The following is a 26,213-nucleotide window of genomic DNA, read 5'->3' on the forward strand; positions in this document are numbered from 1 at the left end:
ACCAAATGTTTTAATGAGGCTAAATTAAACCCAGCCTGTAAAATTTGTTTTTTTGAAATGATTTTAAAAAACTCAAAATTTTACATTATGAATATTCAATTAGTTTAAAAAATGTTCATGAAAATTCTTGGAATCATTCATGGTTATCAATATAATATAATGAATATTGTTTAATGAAAACATTTATTATAGCAACCCAAAGCCATATCCATGTTTTATTTTCTTTTAAAAAAAGCATAAATGCGCTTTGCTCTATAGAAGGATACGCTATGCATAAAACTCTTATAAACCAAATAATATTTTAAATGCACTTTAAGGGCTTGCTCTAAGGAAGCCAAATTTGATTTTCAAATGAGGTCATGTCTATTATTAAGGGTCAACAAGTATCTATGATACACTAAGTATTCAAAAAAAACTGTGAAAACACTATTCCTGTTTTCAGGAAAGTTATTGAAGTGGCGTTATAAAGTGTTTCCAAGAAAGAAACATACAAGTGGCGTTATAAAGTGTTTCCATAGAAAAGGCCCAAACCTTTTGACTGCCTCCCAAACAAAGATGTCTTTCAAGAGTTTCTTACTCTAGTTGCCCACAGGCTGGGAAGGTAACTTTTGTCTACAGTGGAGTGGTTTTATATGCACATAAAATACCAACTTGGATTGTGTTGGTAGTTCCGACTCCCCTCTCCCCTCTGAGTCCCAGGTGCACAGAAGTTATTCGTGAATCTCACAGTATAAGCATCTTTCTGTGTTCATTGAGAGTTTGGTGTGGGGAGAGAAGTTATTTGGTACATCATGGCCCCTTAACAGAAACCAGCTCCATTTCAACCACCCATTTCAACACAAGAGGGAAAAGTGGCTTTTTGCTGTAACTCATGGGTGATTTAAAACAGTTTTGAGGACAATTTTGACCATTTGACTATTTGATATTGTCCCTTACTCCTAACTTGGAGTTAGATACAACCCCAAAAGACATGCCTTTATATCACCACCAGAGTACCCACTCCCTCAGTGTGCTCTGACTGTCACCACAGGACCCCACCGACACCCAACTGTGAAGACCAAGCCTGGCTGTCAGGTTTGCTGTGCGGCTCTGAACTCAGGAAGGGCCTGAGGCACCTGATTTTGGTTCTTCAAAGCTCATCCCACAAGGCCAACAATTGGGGCCATGGAGGGAGTGTGGCAGCGCAGGTCACCATTACCCCGGCCTGGCTAGGCCCGCCCCGGGACTGAGCACTGGCAGTCACTTCCCAACACGGGGATGTTTGGATGGCACGCCCCACGCCCAGGTGCTTACCTGACAGGGTGGAGCTGCTGATGGTGCTGGCCGGGGTGGTGACCTCGGGCTCCTCCTGAGCGCACTCTGCAGCAGGAAGGGCTGGCTTCTCTGGCTCCTCGCGGAGGTCTCCGGGGCAGGGAGCAGCGGCATCTTGTTCTACTTCTGTTGAAATAGCCAGTTTGGGAAGCAGGCCAGAACTGAGTTTACGTCTGTTGCTTTCAGTATCTGATGAGTTGGATGTTGATAACTGTTGCCTTAATTAAAAACAAAAGCATTATTGATGACATTCCCCGTACTGTATTTCACATCCCTGTGACTATTTTGTAACTACCAATTTGTACTTCCTAGTCCCTTCGGCTTTCTCACCCATCCCTCAATCTCCCTCCCATCTAGCAACCATCAGTTTGTTCTCTGTGTCTATGAGTCGCTTTCTGTTGTTTTCTCATTTATTCTGTTCTTTGGATTCCACATATGAGTGAGCGCATATGGAATATAATCAATAATGTTGTAAAGACTATTTAGGGTGTCAGATGGGTACTGGACTTATCACGGGGATCACTTCATAGATTATATAAATGGCTAACCAATGTGCTGTACACCTGAGACTAATATAAAATAAAGTATTACTATATACACATGTGTATATATATATGTACATACATATACATATATACATATATATACATATATATATATATACATACATATACAGTCACGGTATATAAAGTACAGCATAGGGAATGTAGTCAATGGTATTGTAATAGCTATGTACAATACCAGATGGGTAGTAGGCTTGTTGGGGTTATCACTTTGTAAGGGGTGTAAATGTCTAGTCATTATGTTGTTTTGTATACCTGAAACTAATAAAAACAAAAACAAAGTCCTGTATACATACATACATACATGCATGCTAGGAAACTGTGTTCAGGAAGAATTTTGGAAGAAACCAGGTATAAATAGACCTTAGATAAGCCTAACCAAGACTCATCTAGTGCAGTGGTTCTTAAAGTGTGGTCCCAGACCAGCAGCATCAGCATTACCTGGGTACCTGTTAGAAATACACATTCTCAGCCCCACCCCAGATCTACTGGGTCAGAAACTCTGAGGATGGACCTGGCAACCTGTGTTTTTACAGGCCCTCCAGGTGACTCTGCTGCACACTCAGGTTTACGAACCACTGCTCTAGTAGCTACTGCTTATGATACTTCTTAGCAGGCATTTCACATACATTTCAGAATACTCTGAACTCCAGCTTAATGGTTCCGTGGATGGCAAAGCTGTGCTTTTGGTTTTGTCCCCAGGGTCTTCCTTCTCTTCTCCTGAATTCTGAGTTATTCGATCTATACTGCTGAAAACCTGGAAGGCAAGAAGTCAGTGCTTATTAACATCTTCCTGAAAGAGTTTGTCAGGGAAAAAAACAAAAACAAAAATAGACCCAAATCTTGGGAGAAAAACCTGAGAGTATGACTAAAGTTTGAATCGGGACATGTATTCAGAGGTACTTTCCAATGCTGTTTACTTGTGAGATGAATGGTCAATGTATAATTTGTTTTTTCTTTTGGAGTGGGGAGCTATGAATTTATCACCTTCTCACCATATCTCGTTATGGATTTTTGTATCTGTAAACAAAACTCATAGATGCATTGGGGTTTCTAGGCCTGGGGATCAATGCACACCTCAGATTACTTTTTAACCATGAAGTCAATCAGGAAAAGAAAATCACAGAGATAAAGATTTACTGGCTACCAGTCAGGATGGAAGAAGAAAAATGAACTGGAATTAAGTGAGAAAAGAAGAATAAATTACCTGTTTCAGGATGTGGGGGGGAGAGGGGAAGGGCGGGGGTGTGGTACATATTTGGTTATGAGTCAGAGTTATGTGTTTGTCTTATAAATCACACACACAGACAGGCAGCTTCATATGTTCGTACTTGGATTTCTGAAGGAGATCAGAGCTTAGGCAAATCTGAGATCTCTGCTGTCCCACAGGAAAGCTAAAAGGTAAAATAGGGAACTAGAGCCAAGCCCAGGAAGCACTTCTTACTGTCCAACTCGGCCTTTTGCTGCTTTCATGGGAATAGCCCTTCAACCACCTATATGTACTTGGGTTAGGAGGAAGGTGGTTAAAGAACAAGAGATAGCAGGAAGGAAATAGAGTTGAGGGGCTGGCTTTGATGGGCCACAGAACAGGTAGTGAGGAAAGCCATACAGCACTCAGTGATATCAAAGCTTTGGTCCCGGCTCTGGGACAGACCTGCCACCACTCACTCCAGGGAAATCCCTACCTCTCTATGTCCTTCGCGTGCTGGCCAATTTGCAAATACATTCTAGGCAGTCATTTAGAAAAAGGTACAGAACACTAAAATCACTAAACCCTACAGAAGAGCTAAAGGGTATCATGTAAAATGGCAACAGAAAATATTTAGCTACTGTAAAAAGCAAAAGGAAGAGAGGGTGCCTTTTAGGTCCATTTCTGTTTTCCTAGAGCCCTGCTGCCCTGTCTCAGAATTATCAGGTTTCTTGGTTCTGCTTGTTTGTTTTCATCTAACCACTCTCAGTAAAAAACATCTTTCTCAAACATTAACTTTATTATCTTCTACCATTTCCAACATTCTAGCATGGCTTCCTCCTACCTCTTTAATTAACTCACATCATTTTGTATTGTTGGTTACCAGACTTTCTCATTCCACAATCAACTATCCCCAAGTGTCTTAGGTTTTGTCAAGAACTAAGCCTTCTCCTTCGTAGTGCAATCTGTGTGGTACTTAGAAAAAGGCTCTGAACACACTGAGTTCAACGTTCCTCATTCCAACATGAAAGAAATAGGGGCGGGGGCTGCATCCACAGCTTGGCATTGAACTAGACCAGGGCACACAAGGCAGCCAGCATATACATAGCTATAATATACTCCAAAGATATGGCTATGAGAGGCAAGTTTGTGCCTCCAAGAAAAAAGATACCAATCTGTGGAGAGTAAAACAGAGAAATGTACTCCTGAGAAGGGGTTGGGAGTCTAGATTATCAAGATGGTGGCATTACTTTTCCTCAACAAGAAGGAATCGTAAATCAGGAGGAGATCGCAAGTCCAAAACACTGCAGGCTGTTTTCACAATCACCTCCAGCTGTTGAGGGGTACCAACTATCTGGCCAGAGACACCCTGTATATTCATACCATATTTCACTTACTTTTGAAAATCTATGAGAACACGAGGAAAACTGCCTTATTTCCACATTAAAGTCTTCATCATTCGTGTCATCTTCTTCTTCCGTCTCCATATGATGATACTTCTCTGACCGAGCTACAGAGAAAGGTTTGGGAACAGTTCCAATTACTCAACATGTCAGGTTTTAATTTAGATATTTTAATTATTAGTTTCTGTACCAAAGTCACATTACATTTAAGAACTCATAGGTTCTAGATTGAAAGGTTCAATGAAAAGTAGAGATAATTTTCTACAAAGGAAAGGCCAAACAATGTTTTATGTCGGATAATGCACGTACTATCAAAATAACTTGTGTCATCTTCAGATTCCAGTTGGGGAATAAATTCTGCCTTCTGTCTCAGCAAACTGTTCCAATCTAAAGAACGGAAGAATCTATGCTGTTTGACTTCGTATGCACCACCTGGGGGAGGAGAGTTGGAGGGGAAAATCAGAGGAGAAAGTGTTAAACTATCCTCCAAATAAAGGTAAAACATTTGTTTTTAAGAACAATCAAAAAAAAATCTATCAACAGAGAAATAAAGAAGTCATGGAAGTCCTACCTTTTCATTCTACAACAAAAACATCTAAAAATCTCCCCCATTATTTATCAGATTTGATTTTGCTATGAGCAGTTGCTATGGCACGTTTTTCATTGTTAATTTTTCCAGGGCTTCCTCCATTTTTCAAAGGCTAACGATGTGGCCACTTAAAATCACATTATGCTGAACCTGGGGATGTGGACACACATTGGCCCAAAGCAGACTTGCTCATTACAAATCCAAAGAAATTCTAACAAGGAACAAAATGTGTTCACAATATTTTCCCTGAAGGTTGGGTTAATAAAGATGAATTTTTCCTAAATAGTACATAATGGTTACCATTCAACTTTATTGGATTGCTCATTAACACAGGTAGGAATTAGATTCTGTGGATTACAGATTTTTAAGAAATGGGCAAACCTGTTTGACAGACTTATAATGCATGTGACGAACATCAATCACATTTCCTAAGTTTTAGGCTTCTTTTTGCCAAGTCAGCACGAGAGCACAATTCAGCGAAATGTGTTTCATTCAGTTCATGATTTTAAAGAGTTATTTTGAAGGGCAGACCCCATCAAAACATTACACTATACCCCATGTAAAGAGAAGAAGGTACACATGTTATAGAATCAAAGCGTGAGAATCAGGCCACTGCCCTGCCACAAACACACACACTGTTGATAAAGGAGATAAAGAAGAATCAACCTTGAAAAAAAAATACGAGGAAGAGAGATTTCTCACAAGACTAATACCAGGGTCTAATCAGTCTCGCTGCCAGGAGATGCCTTTCTAGATGGGATGTAAATGCCTCTTTAATGCTGTTGTCACCCTTGTTTCTCATCCTTTCCTCAGTGGGGCACAAAAGGGATAGGATGAGAAATGCAATCTGAATGAAAACTGGGCTGGACCTTGGGGTGGGGAGCTGTCTGAGTGGTTCAAACGTGGCTCTGTCCCCAGCAGGCCCCTTTAGCACAAGGTGCAGATTGGAGCTCCAAACCCAGTCAGGAGAAACTAGTGTTCTGAAACCAATGGAGTGGAGAGAAAAGAACAAAGTGGGGAAACCACCCCCTCTAAAGGAATGGATTCTTCTTTACAAAGCATTTGATCAGAATCTTTATCCGGGATCTTATCCAGACATTCTCCTTGTTCACAGCACAATACTGATGTTGATGACAAAAGCGATAGCATTAGCAGCTGTCATGCAAGGGCTGATTTTTGACAAGGATTGAACTGGATACTAGAGGCATTGTGTTTCCTTTAGTTACATAATTGAAAGTAACCCCACGAAGAAAGCATTTTGGGATGGGGAAACTAAGGATAAGCAACAAAGCATACTGAACCACAATGCTCCCGTGAGTAAGGTTGGGAGGGCTAAACAATGTCTGTCCGAAAACACGCAGGTCCATTTTCACACGCCATGTAAAGGGAAGACATGTTTGGGTTTGGATCCTTATCCTGCCACCTTTCTTGTATCAATTTGCAAATGGGTTTACAACTACCAATACTGGGGAACTGAGACAAACAGCCGATTCCTGAGGCTGTTCTCATAGCACCTTTGCAGAGTCCAGCTCCAGTCCTCCATGAACCCTGGCTCTCATCCAGACCAATCAGTATCCCCAAACATAGCTGCCAGTGACATTTTCTTCAAGTCACCTTATCTTGGAGAAGGTAAAGGGCTTAAATAGTTTCCTAACTCCCTAACTGTGTCAACGGCACTGAGGTCCAAAACGTCAAGCCCTACTTGGTAGCCCAACACACACTATGCTACAATGACCATCACTTCAGCTGCTGCTCATGGGGACACACCAAATGGCAGCTCTGATACTGCGAGGTCACTCAGCTTTACCCAGAAAAGCTCAGTTCTCTAGAGCCAAGGACTCAAATAGCACTTCTGGACCATATCCAGAGTGTCTGGTTTTCCACTCCCCTGCCTGCCACCCTTTGGGACACAAGTTATGAGAGCATTTGCTTCATTTCTATGGATGATGACAAATGGGTCCTCCCCAAGGAGTCATAGCCCACTGCTGAGCCAGCCTGACTTTCTCACACTTTGGTCTTTGTGCACCACTGAGAAAAGGTTGCTTATCACTGGGTCCTATTTCTCATGCACTTTTGGAGTGATGGGGAACAAAAAAATTAAAGGGACACACTGGGGAAAAACAACCTCTGGGCTAAACTGTTGGTACAATATAGAAGTTGGCATTATTAGCCAAATGCAAATCACTGGACAGGAAATGCAAATGACAGCTCCCATTGTAAGAATTCGCCAGGAAAGGAAGGCAAACAAATTACTTTTTGAGCCCTTATTATGCACTAGGTTAATGTACTAGATACCTTCATGAATATGTTTGCATTTCTTCCTCACATCATCCTGTGAAATGTATAACATGCTCGTTTTCATAGATTAGGAAACTAAGGTTCAGGGCAATGAAGGAACTATTCCAGACCTCCAGCTGGTACATACGTCACAATCAGTCACATAGGAGCAGCTCTCAAGTCCAGTAAGCCCACGCAATACCCTACAAGTTCAAAAGTCTAGTTCAAGTACATGTTCCCAAATTGCAAGTTATGCTTTGGCACTGATGTTCTCCCTTGAGTTTTTCTCTCCTTTCATGAAAGTTTCTTAAACATCCATTATGCTCTTCGCACTCCTTTTCTCAGCCTCTCTAGTCTCTTGGGCAAATGTGCATTCGCACATTTTCACGGTGCATTATTTTGCCCGCTAAATATGCATTAAATCCAAAATGCTGTCATTGGAAGCAGCATGGCAGGCCTGTGGGATTCTCAGCCTCATTCGCTGAGCCCTACTGGGACCTGTCACGTTGGACCTGCCTGTTTGGCAAGCACTTCTTGACAATGCTAAGAGTTTGGGCAGGGTCTTTCAAATGTCTCTTTTGAGCTTCTGCTAGATTTGTTTTTCAAACTGTCAAACCTGAAAAGACCAAAAGTAGCAGTCTAGGAGAAAACGTGCAGAGGGAGAACTTGCAGCCTATAATACATAAACATGGACGTGCTGACCATCATCATAGTCCTGGCTCGTTAAATCAGGCTCAGTCAAGAATCCAAGTATCCTTAGAGGAGGGAAACGGGCAGGATATTAAGTGGGAAAACTCTCCAAACTGACACATGAACAATGAAGGGAAGGGGACTCTTTAGAAGGGGTGGGCTGATTCTAATATAATTTGAGTCATATCTTAGGACAGTGCTTCTCTGGGACAATTGATTAGGACATGTACATAGATATTTGGATTGCTGCAGGCCAATCTTAAAACACCAATGCTACTCATATTTGGCTCGAGTAAAAAAAAAAAAAAATCACTTCTCGAAACTGTGCCCCATACAGAGCCTTGACACCAATTCTTTGACAAGGACTCTTATCTCTTGAACCATAAAGCAAATCTGACTGCAGGTCACAGAGCGGGGGGAAATAACAAGTTTGCTCTGTCACTTCAGAGAAAGGAAAAACCAAATAGGGTGGGAAGAAGCGTAAAGTACTCTGTTCAAAGAGTTCAATCAGCTCCAAGGTAGGGACACAGCCACCATTTCTTTATCTCGTATGTCCAAAGGGGAAAGCAGGAGATCATACTTGCAGAAAATTAAAACAATACCAGCAGCAGCAGTGTCACCTCTGGTTCTAAGAGCCAGAGTGGGTGACCTTTTAGCCTCACAATAATCCTGCAAGGTGACACTACATACTATACGCTTCATTTTACAGATGAGGACTTGTGGCAAGAGAAGGGAAATAACCTTCCCCTGGTCACACGGCTCAGATTTAAACTCAGTCAGTCTGACTCCAGCGTGTGTGCCCTTAACTTCCACACATCCACTGAAATAGGCAAAAAGGCACACAGTACTCTATTAAGAAGCTCAACTCAAAGCAGTTTTCCTAATTGAGCCCTAATTTTAAACTTTGATTCTCTAATGCAGTCTGCAAGATTTTTCTGTAAAGAGTCAATTAGTACGTATTTTAGGTTTTGTGGGCCAGACAGTCGGTCATGACTACTCAACTCTGCCACTGTAGTATGAAGGCAGCCAAAGACAATACATGAATGAATGGTATTGCTGGGTTTCAATAAAACTTTATTTATAAAATAAAGATTTGGCCAATGGGTTTTAACACATCATCATAAATTCTAGCAGTGCAATGTTCCATGCTTAAGCAACAACAGAGCTCTCCAACTGGGGAAGCTGTGGGCAAATGTGGAGAACAATGTAAGACAAATGTTTAGAGCTGTTGCAAATGATTTTTGTCATGGAAAAGAGGGGGGAGAAGATCGTTGCTGCCATATTTTCTGATATTTCTATTAAAATGGAGTACAATGAAACATTCCATCACGCCAATTATCACTGATTGAAATTGTGAATACTGTCTACATTGTGTGTGTGTGTGTGAGTGAGTGTGTGTGCGTATTTATATTTAATATTTAGTCTCATCTAGATAAATTCACATACTAGGACTCTATATTGGAATCTCTGTCTATTCAGAATATAAGGAAGAAAAGGAAAAGGAGGGGCAGAAATAAAAAACTGGTAGCAGAACATTCAGGAAACATAACCAGCAACTAATAAATCTACTATCTTCTTAACCTTGAAAAATCAATTGTTTTTAATCGTCTTTCTTGGGCCTTGGTGCTGATCACCATGATGGGACAGCATAGTTCCACCCCAGGCACTCATTTCTATTAATTAGTTCAAGAACTGATAACCCGTTTCAAAGCCTGTAGACAGTAACATGCTGGGTTAAATTCTTCTGGGAATATATATTTTTTTAAAAAACCTACACACACACACACACACACACACACACACACACACACACACACACACAAGGCTCCACATCTCTAATCCTCTGTTTCAAATTATTTAAGATGCATGCTTTTCAGGACAGAAGAGTTACATGTGCCCTTGAGGTTTTCTTCTAGGGAAATTTTATTTATTGAAACAAACTAACAATAATTTCTGCTTTGGAAAAAAAAAATCACAACAAAGACAAACAAACAAAGAAGCCAAAATGCTACTGTCATAGCATGTTGTGCTCGTGTTCTCCATCAACTAACAGATGTTTCCCATGCAAAACACAAAACACAAACACAAACCTGAGTGCTCCACGTAGACATTATTTCTTGCATATTAGCAAAATTAAAACATATGTGCTCTAACCTGTTCCCAGTCTCTCCAGGGGATTCTGCCTGAGAAGCAAGGTAATCAGATCCTGGGCATCGGGGGGCGGTGCCTCGTCCTTTTCAGGCCAATTGATCTCATCTAGAAGGAAGAAAAGTTGTTTATATCTTTATTGCTCAAATGGTGGTCCCTATCCCAACAGCATGGACATGCCCTGTGAGCTTGTTAGAAATGCAGAATCTCAGGTCCCACCCCAGACGTCTGAATCAGAATTTGCATTTTAACAAGATCTTCAGTTGATTCTTAGGCCAAGTCAACTGTGAGAAGCATTGTTTCACAAGACATGAATAGCACAGCTTTTAACAAGGCAAGGAGAGAATTTTTCTTTCTTTCTTTTTTTTGACATTCAATATTATTTTATGTTAACTTCAGGTGTAGGAATATTTCAATAGGTGGCATCTTTCACTTGCCTTTTTGATTCATTTTTCTTTGGCAGAAGTGGCTCACAACAAATTGCTCCTTTTAGTTATGAAGAGGATGTAATATAGTGGAAACCCTGACCACCTGTGTTTCAGGTGGCCACCCCTCCTGGGATCATCTCAGAGTAAGACTCTCTCGCCTACTATCCTCAACTTGGAATCGGGCCACAGCCATAGGTTCTGCAGCTCCAAGAAGCAGAAAGTAATTTTGTAAAAATATTTCCAGAGACAAAGGAAAGGTCAAAATGCTAAGACTGAAGACTGAAAAAAAAAATCAAAGTAATCATAGTAATGGAAGTATTTAAAATCTGTCATAAATATTAGAATATGTTCTACATTCTAAAGGAGTTTGCCTGAAGATAGGTGTGCATGCTTGTGTGTATGAAAATGCAATAAAAAACATGAATTATTTCTGTGTGTGCCTGCCTCTAGCTTCCTCTGCTGCAGTTTAAATCTGATTTGGAAAATAAAACATGAATATGCATCTGAGCCGTAAGGCATCGAGAACAAAGCCAGCATTTGCTGCTTGTGTTAATTAAACAGTTGATTCCTCTTGCCATTCAGGCCTTGGTATATCAGAAAACAGTCTAGTTATAAATCCATAAACAGCTCAGATATCGTATAAAAGGGTTATTCACTGCAGGCAACTCACAAATCTACTTTGTTAAAATTTATAAATATGCCTGACTTGCAAAGTCAGTGATAGAAAATAATGCTGTGGTTAAGGGGCTCCAAAATGAATTTTCCATCTATTTCCACTCTTGGACCCCGTAAGCACAGTCCAGAATGGACTAGAGGTGGGTGATGGAGATATCAGTAATGACTGACAAACTTTGAAAAAGAGAGGACTTTCTGATCTATGCTTCAGGGGAATTCATAAAAACAGCAGGTATGGTAGTAATAGAGCCTATTTAATTATCATTTAGTTTTGCCACAAGCTGCATAACAATAGTGAGGGGTCAGCTTGCAGGTTAAGATCTAAAGGTTATTGAATTTTAAATGAAAGATGAACAGCTGTTACAGAAATAACATTACACCATAACAACTACCAATGAAACCATTAACAATCTGTGGATTAAATTTGCTTTCTTCCCATTCTCATTATTTATTATTTGGTAGACATTTGTTTTAGAGTTTATTACATTTTTGTTAATTTCTTCATTGTGCCATTAGCCATTTTCCCCATTTATGTAAATGTTACCCACATTAACCTTCTCTTTCCTGGTGCAACTTTGCTATTATGGAAGGGAAGACTGGACGGCAATAAACTCGTTTGCAAATCCCACACCAATTTCTTTTGCAGAGAAAGCACACCATAAAAACTGGTTACATTGCCAGTACATTTCCAAATTCCATGTTAACAAAACTTCCTCAGATCAATTTTCAACACAAATTACTCTCTTGGTATTGTGAAAGTCAGTTATGTGCTATGATTAGTGAGTTCTTTTAATTTGTTGGCTAAACTGTTTGATAAAGGTTAACATTTTAGTAGTAAATACGGCGATACTGCAAAGAATTACACTAAATAGCTGCTTCCCAACAGTGGCTTAAAGATAACTCCTGATGATATTTACCACTGATGACTTGTCCAAATAGCTCTTCTGGAGTGTCCCCAAAGAATGGCACGCATCCAACCAGAAATTCATAGAGGATAATCCCCATTGCCCACCAGTCCACAGGCTTCCCATAGCCCTGCCTTAGAATCACTTCTGGGGCAATGTATTCAGGTGTGCCACAGACCTAAAAGATGATTGCAGTATTAGAATAACTGGAATACTAGGTATGAATTAAAATAAGCAAGAGGGCCAAACATCAATTATTTTGCCCAGAGTGCACCTGCTCAACCCCATGGACAAAGAACTTAAGAACTTAAGAACAGCCATTTGGTGTTCTTCACACCGAATGTAATCAATTATTCAAATACAAAAGAAGGGAAGTACAAAACTTCTACTCCAGTGTTAAACTGTTTGTAATGTGTCATTTCAAATTGAGCACTTGACCCTGTTTGGTAGTTGTACTTATTTTACAATATTAAAAAGCATTTATAATCCTTAAATTTGAAATACTAAGGCATTCTTTATCTGTCATTATCAGAAACAGTGTTAGCCTTTATGTGGCCAAAATATATTCACACCCTGGTTCCTTCGTAGAAGCATGACAGTTGAGATGTGTTTACCTTAAGTTACAACGAACAGATTGTGGGCACACGGTAATGAGGCATGCTTAAAGGGAAATGGGCCATGGCTCGGATTTTAGCACCCGTGATTATGCAATGCATCAGGAGTTTCCCGAATACTCTACTGAGACTCCTGGATTCCTTACAAAAACAGTTTTCCATTTGTCTCTCTCACACTCTCACTTGTGTGCAATTAGATCATTCGTCTTGCTAATAGACCATAATGTTGGAGGAGGGATGTGGAGGAACGGACAGTTCAAAGAGGCCCAGGGAGAAAAATGGAGGCAATTTGCATTTTACTAAGGCTTATACAGACATCTAAACCCTCAGTACTAATGTGAAGATGGCCTACACAAGTTGATTCCAAAAGTCATTGACAATATCGTACTTTGTATTTCTCTATAGAACTGAACACCAGGCAAGCTTACCTGTTTGTCTAGAAACTCTCGAGCGTCCTTCTCAATATGGCCCTCATAAAGATTGGTAGTCATGCTCATTAGCCCCACCTTGGATAATCCAAAATCTGTCAGCTTTATGTGTCCCATGGAGGTGACCAACAAACTATGAAGCAGAAGCACATATATTAAAATACCTACTTAGAAGAAGCTCAGTCTTTTTTTTTCTTTTTTTTTTTTTCAGCTCTCTCCCAACCCCTTGTTAACTGGTAAGACGATTTGTGTAGTATATAGATGTCAACTTTATTACAAAACCCAGCCTGGGAAGAGATGAAGTCACACACGTATGTCAAATATTTGCATCGGGCGGGTAATTCACAAGGCAGGTCTGAGACCCGGCCCAGCTAACCTTTGTTGGAGCAGCTATAACGGCGTTATTTACAACCTAAAAACTCAAATATGGAACTCTGACATCTATTTTCAGAATAAGAAAACAGAAGACAAAAGGCTACCAATAATACCATGTCACACGTCAGGAACGAAGATAAGCGACCTATTTGTGATTCAAATGAGACATAAAAGCACTAGGACAGGAAAATGTAGTATTGTTTCAGATTTCAACTTCTGGCTCCAATTTAAATGTCTACTCATTAAGCACAAAACCTACATTTCTTATTCATACAAAGAATTCATAGCTGACAGCTTTATGAGCTTATATTTAATTTTCTTTCATTTTAGAGAGAAAATCAAAATTTTAATTAATTAAAAAATTAAAGGAATAGAGGAGTTGGGAAAAAAAGCTACTGAGAGGAAACATGTTAAAAGTCTAATAGCTGTCTTTGTCGGGTAATGTTGTAAATTACCAAAACCATTTAAAGAAAAATGTTTTTCGGCACTTTCCAAATTTTCTGGAATGAGCATGAGTTAATTTTATCATACAGTTTTCAGCACACATAAAAGCTTTACATATTCACATGTGAAGCTTTTAGAGGCTTTTCAAATTAGTGGAGAAAGCATGAAACATTTAATAAATGGTGTCAAGATGAATAGCTAGTCATTTAGAGAAAAAGAGTCTATCTGTATCTCAGATCACACACCATAATGAACTCTAGAGTAGATTTTTAAAATTAAATTATGAGTAAAATAGAATATATCAAGTATATCATTTTGGAGTAGGGGAGGATTATCTAAGTATGATACCAAATGCAGAAACTATACAGAAAACAACCAGAAGCAGTGTGTGTAGCTATTCTAAAATTTAGATAATAAAGCTTTTAAAAAAATTAACTAACCCTGGCTTCGTAATCATCCTTTTCTTTGGTTTCTTACAAGATCTTATTAGAAGCATCATAGCCTCTAAAAGATTATGTAAAAAGTATCATACTGTTAAAATAACTCATTTGAGCATATTATGAAAGAATTTTAAAATGTGCAAAGCAGCATTAAAAAAAATGTTTTTTAGACCTAAGAAAACTTTTGTATGTGTAAAGAAAAAGACATGTTTCATCACTGTACATACTTGTCTGGTTTCAAATCCCTGTGTACAATTCCATAATTATGCAGATATTCCAAGGCCAGGACCGTCTCAGCAAAGTACATCCTGGCCATGTCAACAGGGAGAGGACCCATGTTCTTCATTAAGGTAGCACAGTCACCCCCTATAAAACACAAGAAAAAGATGTAGCAGGTAGAGTACCAGCTAGGAGTGAAGAAGAACATCAGTTTGGATTACAGAATTTTAAAGCAGAATGGACTTTACCCACAGACACAGCACATAGTTGTAAGTGGAGACTGTGTGTTAAGTAATCATGTTTGGAATTAAGACATGGTGTGAAGAAAGTATAGATTTTCATTTAAGGAGCAATACTTCTAAGAAAGCAGGTTTGGCTCTGAAGTGGAACTGAAATTTGAAAAACTGCTGGGATAATTTTAGGAATATGGTGACAATTTAAAATGTACCAGTATAAAACACGGAATCAGGCTATCTGAGTTCACATCCTAACACTGACTATTACAGGTGGGAAGACCTTAGGGAAACTTGTCTTGGTTTCTTCATCTGTAATAATAGTACAGTAATAGTGTCATCCAATATAGGATTATTGTGAGGATTCAGTGAGGCAATTTATGTAAAGAACTTAAAATATTACCGACACATAATAAACACATGAAAAATGTTAGTTATTGTTAAAGTAACCGCAACAAAGGTTAATACAGCAAAGTATTGGTGTGGTGAAAGGAACAATGGGTGGAAATCAGGCAAGCTGTTTTTGTCTTATATCTAGTAAATCTCCCCGCTTCTTGGGTTTCAGTTCACTCATCTGAAAAATAAACAGGTTGAACTAAATGATATTTAATGTTTCTTCCAGCTTTATAGTTTTGGGATTCTGTTCAAACAATCACAAGAACTTAAATTAGATGCTTTAGACATCGCTTTGACCCTTGCTGATCAATTCATTTTATTAACTGTATGTTAACAAGTCACAGCCACTTAAACACTCAGAAATTTAATGTAAAATTGAGGGAAATAAATTAGTGGTAGACCACAAAACTAAAAAAAAGAAGAAAAAAGCTAGATTTTCTTGAATGTATCTCCATTCCCCTAACACCTTTTTAATTACCTACTACAGACCAAAAAGATATATTTTTAATTCGTTCTTTAAGATCAATTGTAACAAATGCTTTTTATGATACGTGATAAAAATAAGTAGGAAAAAGCCCATCCCCTATAGTCTAACTTTAATGACCAATTGAGAGGAGGTAGTTAGGATTAAAAGCCATTAACAAAGAAAAACAACCTTTTTCCAAATAGCACTAATTTTCCCTTTGTTATAGTAGAGCAGGCCCTTTACAAGCAATTATCACAAGATAATGACTGGGAATACAGCCATCTCGCTGCCTGGCTTCAGTGCCTAGGTGGATACAATCATTATGTGGCACAAATACAGAGAGCTGCAGCGGCACAAAGAAGCGAGGAGTTTCTGGGTTCAGGTGTCATGTTCTCTGGGTCAGAGACAGACTGACCTTCCACATATTCCATGACCATGCACAAGTGGCGCTTTGTTTCAAAGGAGCAATACATGCTGACGACAAAGGGGTTCTCCGCAAAAGTCAGGATATCCCGTTCCACAAAGGCCTGCTGGATCTGGTTTCGGAGGATGAGGTTCTGTTTATTAATCTTCTTCATGGCAAACCTCTGCCGGGATTCCTTATGCCGGACAAAGTAGACTGCCCTGAAAAGGAGCACAAAAGTTGGGGTTCACAAGAAGAGAGCGTTCTTCTGTATACAGTAAACCCTGTGATCATTCACTTTTTTTAAGTTCACATGGCAGCCGCAATTCAACTCACACAAGCTATGCTGGCAGCTACAAACATCTCATTCCAGGCAAAAGTTCTTAGGCTAGATTGATGTTATTTTTTTTTAGTTCTTTCAATAAAGGTCAGAGGTCATACATAAGGCATCAAATTTATCTTTTCACCTGAAGGAAGGAAACAGTCTCTCAGGAGTGAGCTGTGTTTTCAGTTTTTTCACAAACAAAATCCAATATATGTCAGAACAGGAAAGAATGAACAAAAAAGTACATACACATCATGAGAGCAAGATCCTTCCTAGCATTAGATATACGTTAGGCATGTTTTTTCTCAACTGACTAAAGCAATTATCTTCTATATGCTATCCTAAGGATCTGCCAAAGGACTATAACTTCTTAGAGTAGTTGGCTTCCAACTTGAGAGTAATTTGCTTCCCATGGAATTTCCAGATAAAAGAGAAGTGGCAAATAGGTCCGATGAGGCTATCCCGCAACAAAGAGCAGTATATTTCCTCACTACAGACCGCGGCATGAGTCACACCTATGCCTGTTTCAACAGGAAATGCATTTCCCAACATAAAAGTGGGCCAATAAAACAATGACCTGCTCCATCCGACCTACAGCCAAGGTGTCAGGCAACTCTGCTGTAAAATAAGCAGGCTGCACTGAATCTCAGTCAAAAGCCTCCCCCAAATACTATACCCAACCAATTCTGGCTGGTCCAGAGAAAATGGGAGCCCTGAAGCTGCGAATGATTGGGGGAGAAGAAGCAATTGGGAGAAGGAGTCTTAAAACCCCACCTGGAAATGATGGCCAACAAGGAAAACGTTTTGGATTGGCTCTTTTTCTCATTAGTTACTCCTCGCTTGTCACTATTGTGGGAGAACAGGTTTGAACTCTCAGGTTAGGCAATGCTCAGATAAGTAATAATTGACCTAAAGAGCTATCAGTCACTAGAAGTGTGTGAAAGGTTACACGAAGCTGCCCTACACCAAATGCAATGATCAAATAGGTAGTAATTTACCTCAAAAGTAATCCATCACAATAAAGTATATCCAATGGGCTGCCTCCTAAAACGAGGCGTTATCTGATCTGAGATGCATTTTCCACTAGTTATGTTCATTGTCCTTGAAAAATGAATATAGGGTACTAAGACTCCCTATATTCCTGCTGAACCAGTGTATGAGGGTGGTCCACTTACATAAATCTTAAGTATACTGAATCTGTTTAATCGATATTCACATTTTCCCTTAAGTGTTCAACTATGGATTAATTTTTCTTTCAAGTATGTATATCTTTGTCTTCTCATTGCTGCCATCTTTTCCCTTCACTCACAAAATTACACTTTTCTTTTTTGGTCTCTGTTTAAACATTGCCTTTTATTGCTTTGTTCTTTTTTTTTTCCTCTCTCCTTTCTATGGTCTTCTACTTCTTTCTTTACTGTATAGTAAAAAGCTCTCTTAAACACATTCTATATAACCAAGTCAAGGAATAATCTGGTGCTGTTATTCCTACAGCACAACAAACTGACATGACAGCTGGCCATCTGGGTGCCCAGTGCTTTCCTGGGCCAGGCTTGATATACTGATTAATTAATTTAAACAAATATTTTAAAGTGATGAAACTTGAGTGTGAAAAAAGGAAAAGTATTGCTGTTTGTAAGAAAAATAAACAGAATGCTCTGGAAAGTATTGATAAATGTGAGTCACTAAATAAAATTCTATTGATTTAGTATGGGTGAGAAGATTTCTAAAAGCTGAGAAAATAATAAAAATCTAGATTCCTACATTCAGACTGCTTCAGTTCTTCCTTCACCTCTAAAGTAGTTAAAAACGGAAAACAGAAATAACGTACGAGTATTATAAGTATGGTTTATATTGTTTGTCTTAAAAAGGATTTATATCAAAAGACTACTAAATTTATGTATATTTAGGCTAAGCTAAAATGTTTAACATACATATAATTTTTTTTATGATTTCCTACTTTGACCAACTTTTTAGTTAACTGACCAACTACTCAGTTTTTCTAAATCAGGTTAAAGGCTTTCACAATATTTTTCTTTTTCCGGTTACTGACTGGATAACACCAAAATGTAAAAACTTGAACTTTACCTACTCAGGTGCTTGTAGCAGGAGAGAAAGATATGTGGGAGCATAGAACATAATTCAGCCTCCCCTTCAATATCAGACAAAAATTGGTATACAAATACTGTCATGAAGAGGGATTTTTTAAATAGAAAATCTATTTCTTAATGAAATTTAGAATTCAAATTGATAACAGGAAAACAAATAGTATCTTTATATTATCACTTGCCTATTCTTGAGAATCAATTGGATTACGGTTTACTTTTTTTTTTCTCTCCTTTCAGTATTTAATATTAAGTTTAGTGTTAAGGATCCTCAGACATACGATATTATTAACTTTACTGTTAGACTATCAGAAGGTTGCCATTTTGATTGTCAATCAAGAATCACCATTTCTTATGTAAATAACTGTTCAGCAATATGTTTGAAAACAATAGGAAGAAGAACGGAGTTGTATACAATTTTATGAAAGAACAAAAGAGAATGATGCCTCAGGCCCAATTTGACCAGACTAGGTTTTCAGTGGCACTGTGTAAAAAAATGGCTTCAATCTTTATTCTTACATTTGCAGTTCAGAAAATTTGATTTGACTTTCTGTTTTCCCTTGCTGCTGTATTTAAAAATAATCAGTTAATCCTAAGGGAAATTGACCTTCACCATTTGAAATTAATCCTAAAGGTAGCTTGAGATATCACTGCCTCAGGACACACATATCTTGATCAAGTTACAAAAGTCAACTAGACTTGTTAATTAAAATTTGATGTAGCTGGATTTTTGTTTATTTGTTTTCTTTTATGTTCTTCATTTTTACATTTCTGTACTGTTTTGGGCATATTATTCTTAATGCTGAAATATGTTTAAGTAATAATTGTCTCTCACATACACCTTTCCTCCCTTTCTGTCAGTCAATGTTCCAAATCTATTTAAGTCAGACTACAGAGAGAGAGAGAGAGAGAGAGAGAGAGAGAGAGAGAGAGAGAGAGAGAGAAACCAAGAGAGACAGATAAACAGCCGCCAATAGACAGACATCTAACACTACTAAGCAGAGCTGTAAAACTCCCAAGGTTATAAAACTGGAGTGAACGGATTCAGCCCCACATTTCTCTGCTTTCTGGCTGCCAGGGTTGTTTTCCATGGAAAGGCTTTTCTGCCTCTCTTTTCCTATACTGACCTCCCCATGAAATAGGAAAACTGAAGGGTGGGAGGTGATGCAAGGAGAGGGGCAGCTGGGGGCCCCTCATTCTCTCTGAGCCCCACCCATGCAGAACTGAGGTGTGGGAGGGGGGAGAAATGTAATCAGAAGCTGACAGGATCTGGAGCAGAATGAATTGGTCCTAAAGGGAGTGCGAATGTCTAATGCGTATAAAATTATGCATGAATCTGAGAGCCTAATACATGAATCTGTGCAAGTAAATCTGCATGTGGGAATGAGATGCATGTGTAAGAGGAAAGCTGATGAGAGGAAAGGCTACAGGGAGAGAATGTGAGGGAGATGGGGCACACGTCAACTGGCACCGGAGTCGGTCAGAAAACTGACTCCCGTCCTTTCGGGGCTAAAGGAGAACAACCGGCATCAAGACAAGAAAGTAAAGCAAAGTGGGGGAGAAATGTGCTCTGCCTTTCAAATTCAGTTTTTCTGTTTACTTGTTTATTTATTTTACATTTTTAGAATTGTAAGTCATTTTTATTCTTTCACTTTAAAAACATCCCAAGTTGTAATTTGAAAATCCAGGTGGACGTGTTCAGCAGAAGAAAGACCTCTATACCCCAATTAAGATGCCCGGGAGTTATAACAAAAGAATGCTTAGAATCAGAAAAGAGCTCTGCCTGGAATCAATGCCTCTGACCATGCCTCTGACCCTCTCTTTCTCCACATCTAAGAGGAAACAAGATCAACTCCCACACAGGGCTCTTGTGAGAAGAGACATAAAGAAACTAGTACAACGCCTGGCACACACTAAGCGTTAGCTTTCTACAACGTGCTAAGTTGGCATGCAGGGATGTTTCACTTGCAGTCAGGGATGTGAAACATGTTAAACAGAGAAGGAAATCAGATGCTTATCAAATTAGCGAATTGGCTTTATAACATGAATTGTCACTAAGCAGAATGTTGAGAAACGAGGACGTGTTTTATTTAGCATGACAGGTAATAAACTCTTGTTAACGAGAGAGGGTTCGTTCCCAACATCACCAATTTTCAAGCAGTCATGGAATCAGTGTCACTCTGAGTCACTGACATGAAGGGGTGCCTAAGGAAGCCTCGAACAGCTACAGTCCAGCTACCCATAGAGGGACCCATTTGTTCAGTCAGCTCACCTAAGCCTGTAATCAGCATCTTAGCTGGGTGGACCAATGGGTGTAGCGCCACTCAAACTAAAGTTAGAAAAAATTCATATGAAAGGAAATTTGTCAAAAATGTAATGAGAGATTAAATCTGAGAAGAGCAAAAGAGAAAAAAAAAAGTCTTAGTTGATTGGCTGAGGTTCCTGCAAGCAGCTTGTGAACCCATTAATGACTTGGCCTGCATCCGTGGCTGTTTACTGATTCACAGCTTGTTTAACTTCTTGTATATTCCCAACCAGTCCCCGAAGTGTGATATACCTCATCTACTATACAGTGGTTTAATTGCACTACAAATGAGTTCACTCAACCAATTAGAACTCAAATACCATGCTAAGATATCTGCCCACATTTTATAAAAGTGGTGTTTCACAGATACTCTTATTCCAGAATTCCACTGCCAGTAAAATATAGCAGTGTTCAAACCCATAAATCAGAGTCCAATCTTCTCCCTAATGAAGGAAGAAATCCCCAGAGATTTCCAAAACTAAAAAGAACCAAAACCAAATACTAAACAAACAAAACCCACAAAGAACTGCAGACGAAAACAATTTTCTTCGGTAGAAAAGTTTCAATGAGGTCCTTGAAGGAAATGAAATATCACAAAAATAAAAGATGAGGGGGCATTTATAAGCCACATCAGGAAATATGCCCTTTGACATAATCATGAAAGCAAATCAGTGAAGCATTGGAAGAACTCACAAATATTTAAGTTCTTCACTAAATTAATGGCGCAGAAAGTATCAGAGGTTAAAAAAAAACATTGTAAGGAGAAACATCCCTTGTGGCAAAACAAAGATCACTTTTATCTCATCTGCTTGTATGTGCGATAAATGGCAATAAATGTCTAGGAGATTGCTTATTGCTCTCCATATACAGACAATATTGTGAGTAACAATTATACTAGCGTTTTGGGGCTGTCTAAAATGGATCAGGATATAGTTTGTGTATTAATTGCCCTTTCAAACTATTTATTAGAGACTCAGAAAGATCATATTACTATTGACCCTTTGTCATGAGAAGAAAATGATGTGTCTGTAAAAATGGATTGAGAAAGGGGAATCACTAATGTGATCAGATTATAGCACAGTGTTCAACTGGAAAACAATCCTGGTGTAATACAGAGACTAAAAGAAATGTATTGCTCTTAATTTTAAATGAGTATTCCTATTTAAATACTTCTCTACTAGGTTGGCTGCTAGTCAGACAGAAAGTACTGGCTAATCCTCAAGCAGTAGTGCTATATATGAATTTATACATATTCGGGTATATATAATATTTTTATCCAGATGTGCAAATACATAATTCATATGTATACATATGTGTATATATGATGTTTGACAATTAAATTCGCAAACTTGTTGCAAAAATGTTGCTAACCTTTTTTGGTATCAGAGGGATTATTCTTTATGAATTTGTACCAACTGGACAAACAGTTAACCAAGTTTACTATTTGGAAGTGCTGAAAAAGCTACGTGAAAAAGTTAGACGACCGGAACTTTTCACCAGAAATTCATGGCTCTTGTATCACGACAATGCACCAGCTCACACAGCACTGTCTGTGAGGGAGTTTTTAGCCAGTTAACAAATAACTGTATTGGAACACCCTCCCTACTGACCTGAACTGGCCCCCAATGATTTCTTACTTTACCCGAAGGTAAAGGAAATATTGAAAGGAAAATATTTTGATGACATTCAGGACATCAAGGGTAATACGACGACAGCTCTGAAGGCCATGCCAGAAAAAAGTTCCAGAATTGCTTTGAAGGGTGGACTAGGCGCTGGCAGCTGTGCAAAGCTTTCCAAGGGGAGTGCTTAGAAGATGACCATAGTGGTATTTAGCAATGAGGTATGTAGCACTTTTTCAAGGATGAGTTCGCGAACTTAATTGTCCGACTTCGTGTATATATATCCAGGTGTGTATGTAATGTGTGTGTGTACATATTTCTATATCAACCAAGAGTCAGTCACTTCTGAACCCAAACAGGCAGAATAAAGGAGGCAGAAGGAGGCATATATAAAAATTTTCCTTAACTTTATAAATTTTTATTTTTACTCTTCTTCTCTTATCCTCTAAAATAACTCCCAGGCTGCCTGATATGTTTTTGATGGAGTATCCAGTGAAAAATTATTTTGGCTACACGTTATACACATCAATGAAGGAACAGTGATCTGAAAACTAAAGTCCCTATACAACATCTATTTGGCATAAGATAAATGTGAAAAATATATTACTCTAGTATATTAAAATACAATAGAGAATTTTCTTGAATTACTCACCCATAGGCTCCATTGCTAATCAATTTGATCGTTTCAAAATCACTTTCCCGAGGTTTCCTTCGAAGTTTCAAGGAAGCATTAGAGCTCTTGAAAATAAAATATGGAAATTAAAAAATAACTGAAAATTCAAGAAAATGATTTTAATAGCAAAATAAATAATATTTGAATTACACACTTTGTTGTTTACTATGTTGAAGTGGCACATTCTAGCAAAAAAAGAGCTTGGGGACAGCTTTAAAGATCAATTTTCCTAGAGCAGTGCTGATAAACTACATCTCATGACAGTGTCTACATTTCACTTAAGTGAACCCACATTTCCAGGAGACGAAGGCACCAAATTTTTGAAAATTCCCGATCTTAACTTACCCCTGTTAACTGCTCAAGTTAACAGGGTAGCCCCATGCAGCCTCATCTGCGTCTTTTAAAGTTTTGAGATGTTCAGCGCAGAATGCCAAACCTTCCTCTGGTTTCAGTTAGCCAGAAAAAAACGGGCTTGAGTAGCTATACATGGGCTGGTGTGTGCTGTGGCTTCTCTGTTCCTGACCACAGCACACCTGTTTCATTCCTACAGCAACCTTTCTTGTTTGAAACAGGTAGTTGGCAACAAGTGGGACACCCAAGCACGGAGTACCTGCCTTTCTTTACTCCCATACCATAAGTCTTACCACAGTTTAGTTCTCAATTTTCAAAGAGCACTCTTTAAAAAGTTTAATTGAAAGGACAAGAACAAGTCCACTGCTTTTAAAAAAAATTTTTTTCCCTCATATTTCATCTATTCTTAGCCCTGAGAGGGTGTTACCAACCTCTTTGCTCCTTCTACAGAGTGCAGAATTCCCTTCCTGTAACTTTGGAAGAAACCCCATGATTCTGAGGTTATGTTCCATCCTCCCTCATTCCGTGCAGTCATCCGCTGACCCTGCCATCCACTCATCTTTGGAAGATGTGGGTACCCAGCTTCCCACCTTTCTTTCTGCCTGCATTCTCTCACCATCTGGGTGACTTCAGTGTTTACACAGTTGACTCACCCAACACCTGGCCTCTGGGCTAACTGACCTCCTCAACTCAACCAACCAACTCTCTCCTGTATTTCCCCTTGGCTTCCAGCCATGGGACCTGGATCTGGTCATCACTTGCCACTGCCTCATTTCAGAAAATATAGCTCAAGACTGGGACCAACTTGTCTCATTAACTCTTCCCTATCCAAGAGTGACCCATGTATATCGATGGATGACTCCTAAGTCATTTAGACGTCCACCTAAAACTCCCCTTCCAAGTGCCAGAAGATACCACACCTTATTTACAGCTGCTAGTTTGATGGCTCTTCTTACATGTCTCAAAGAAACTTCAGTCTCAACACATTCAACATTATGACAGTCACGATAATAAAATAAACAAAACCAGCTATCATTTCTTTAATATTTACTACGTGGTGCTATCATAACCATTTTACACAAACTAACGTATTTAATCTTTTAAATCTATTCTACCAATGAAAAAACTGAGGCATGGAGAGATTCCCCCAGATAGCAAGAGGTGGCGTCAGGTTTCAAATCTAGGCAATGTGACTCCACAGCCTGGGTTCTTAGCCACCAGGCTACACAGCTGCCCCTCTTTCCTGACCACTTCCAACCTGCTCCATCCTGATTTCTCTTCTCGTGTTCATCATTAAGGAGCATGACAGCAGCATCCAGGACCTCTGACCTGTGCCCCTGCAGCAACCTCGTAGCTGGCTTCCCCATGGTCACCTCTGCCTGCTCCCCTGGTCGCATCTACTTTCTACACTGTCATCAGTATGATATTTCTCAAGCTGTAACTCAGATCAGGTCATTGCCCTGTGCACTCCCCTCCACACCACATACCCATACATTTCTTGCAAAGCTCAACAGTTTCCCATTATTTTTTGAAAGAAAAAAAAATGCCAAAGATGAACAAGGACGGCTGCGTCCAGTTTTTACCCCAGCTCTCTAGTCTCTACTGTCTCCCTTGTTCTTTGTCCTCAGATGCACTCTGCCCCCTTATGTCACAGTCTTGGCCCATAATGTTCCCTTGGCCTGGAATGTTCCCTCTGCCCTTTCCCATCCTAATGACAGCTCACATCTCAGCTCAAGTGTCATTTCTTTGGGAGAGCTTTTTGGAGTGGCAAGACTAAGGTAAACCTCTTCATGTTATTTCCTATTAGCACATGGTCCTTTTTCTTCATAAATCTTATTCAAGTTTATCATTTTAATTCTTTTTACCTTATTATCTCCCAGTAATATATGCATCACTTCATTGATAGCAAAGATCCTTTCTCTGTGAAGGGAGGGGCTAAAATTGTATGCCTAATGCCTCGTACATAGAAGTACAATAAATATTTGTCGAACAAATAATTAGCACAGCCAAAATCTCCAGATGCCATAAACAGAAAAACAAACATCATATTTCATCAAGAAAGGTACTTACACTCACTGATTCATCTGTTTCTGGTGTTTCTGCTGTCCCACTATCATAGTTTCCCAACTGAGCCATTTCTAAGTTTAAAAAAACAAAAACAAAGTTTAAGAAAAGTAGGGCAATGGCAATTAGACAAGAGCACCATGCTAAAACAATGGAAAAATAACTTTTCCAATATTAAAATAGAAAAATTTACTCTATGCTCCAATGAATCCATGAGAAAATCTTAAATTCAAAATGGCAAGACCCAGCAACTGACATTTGGAAATTATTCATTACATATCCTTCCCTGGATCCCCAATGCTTATAAATACCTAGACATAGGTACTTTAGAGCTGAGCCTCTGCTCCAACTAGCAGAATTGACTGGCTGACGCAATCACCATAGCTTGGAAACGATTTGATTTGGCAGTCAACGACTGTGCTTGTCATGAGAGATCCTAGAGAGGCAAGTCTTCCCAGCCTCTGACAAGCATCAGAGAAGCACTGACTAGAGCTCAGAGATGATTCTTCAGTTATAGTGACCATTTCTTCTACTCCTTCACACCCACTAAGATATAGCCCACCTAGTACACTAAGAAT

General features: G+C 39.1%; 1 protein-coding gene across 17 annotated transcripts in view; it reads right to left on the reverse strand.

Moving 5' to 3' along the window:
• The window catches only part of MAST4 (microtubule associated serine/threonine kinase family member 4), a gene marked incomplete at its 5' end in the record, with an annotated part of 545,031 nt that overhangs the window by 23,267 nt on the left and 495,551 nt on the right, over positions 1-26,213 (reverse strand). For all 17 annotated transcript variants that reach the window (XM_081053918.1, XM_081053916.1, XM_081053917.1 and 14 more), the window contains 11 exons: positions 1,294-1,529; positions 2,504-2,631; positions 4,461-4,573; positions 4,776-4,898; positions 10,177-10,278; positions 12,191-12,356; positions 13,221-13,353; positions 14,707-14,845; positions 16,209-16,417; positions 23,200-23,285; positions 25,642-25,709. In XM_081053918.1, the coding sequence (XP_080910044.1) occupies positions 1,294-1,529; positions 2,504-2,631; positions 4,461-4,573; positions 4,776-4,898; positions 10,177-10,278; positions 12,191-12,356; positions 13,221-13,353; positions 14,707-14,845; positions 16,209-16,417; positions 23,200-23,285; positions 25,642-25,709 (1,503 nt within the window). The remainder of the gene's footprint in view (positions 1-1,293; positions 1,530-2,503; positions 2,632-4,460; positions 4,574-4,775; positions 4,899-10,176; positions 10,279-12,190; positions 12,357-13,220; positions 13,354-14,706; positions 14,846-16,208; positions 16,418-23,199; positions 23,286-25,641; positions 25,710-26,213) is intronic.

Source organism: Rhinolophus hipposideros, assembly GCF_964194185.1.
Source record: "Rhinolophus hipposideros genome assembly, chromosome: 7".
In the NCBI taxonomy this organism is placed as follows: Eukaryota; Metazoa; Chordata; class Mammalia; order Chiroptera; family Rhinolophidae; genus Rhinolophus; species Rhinolophus hipposideros.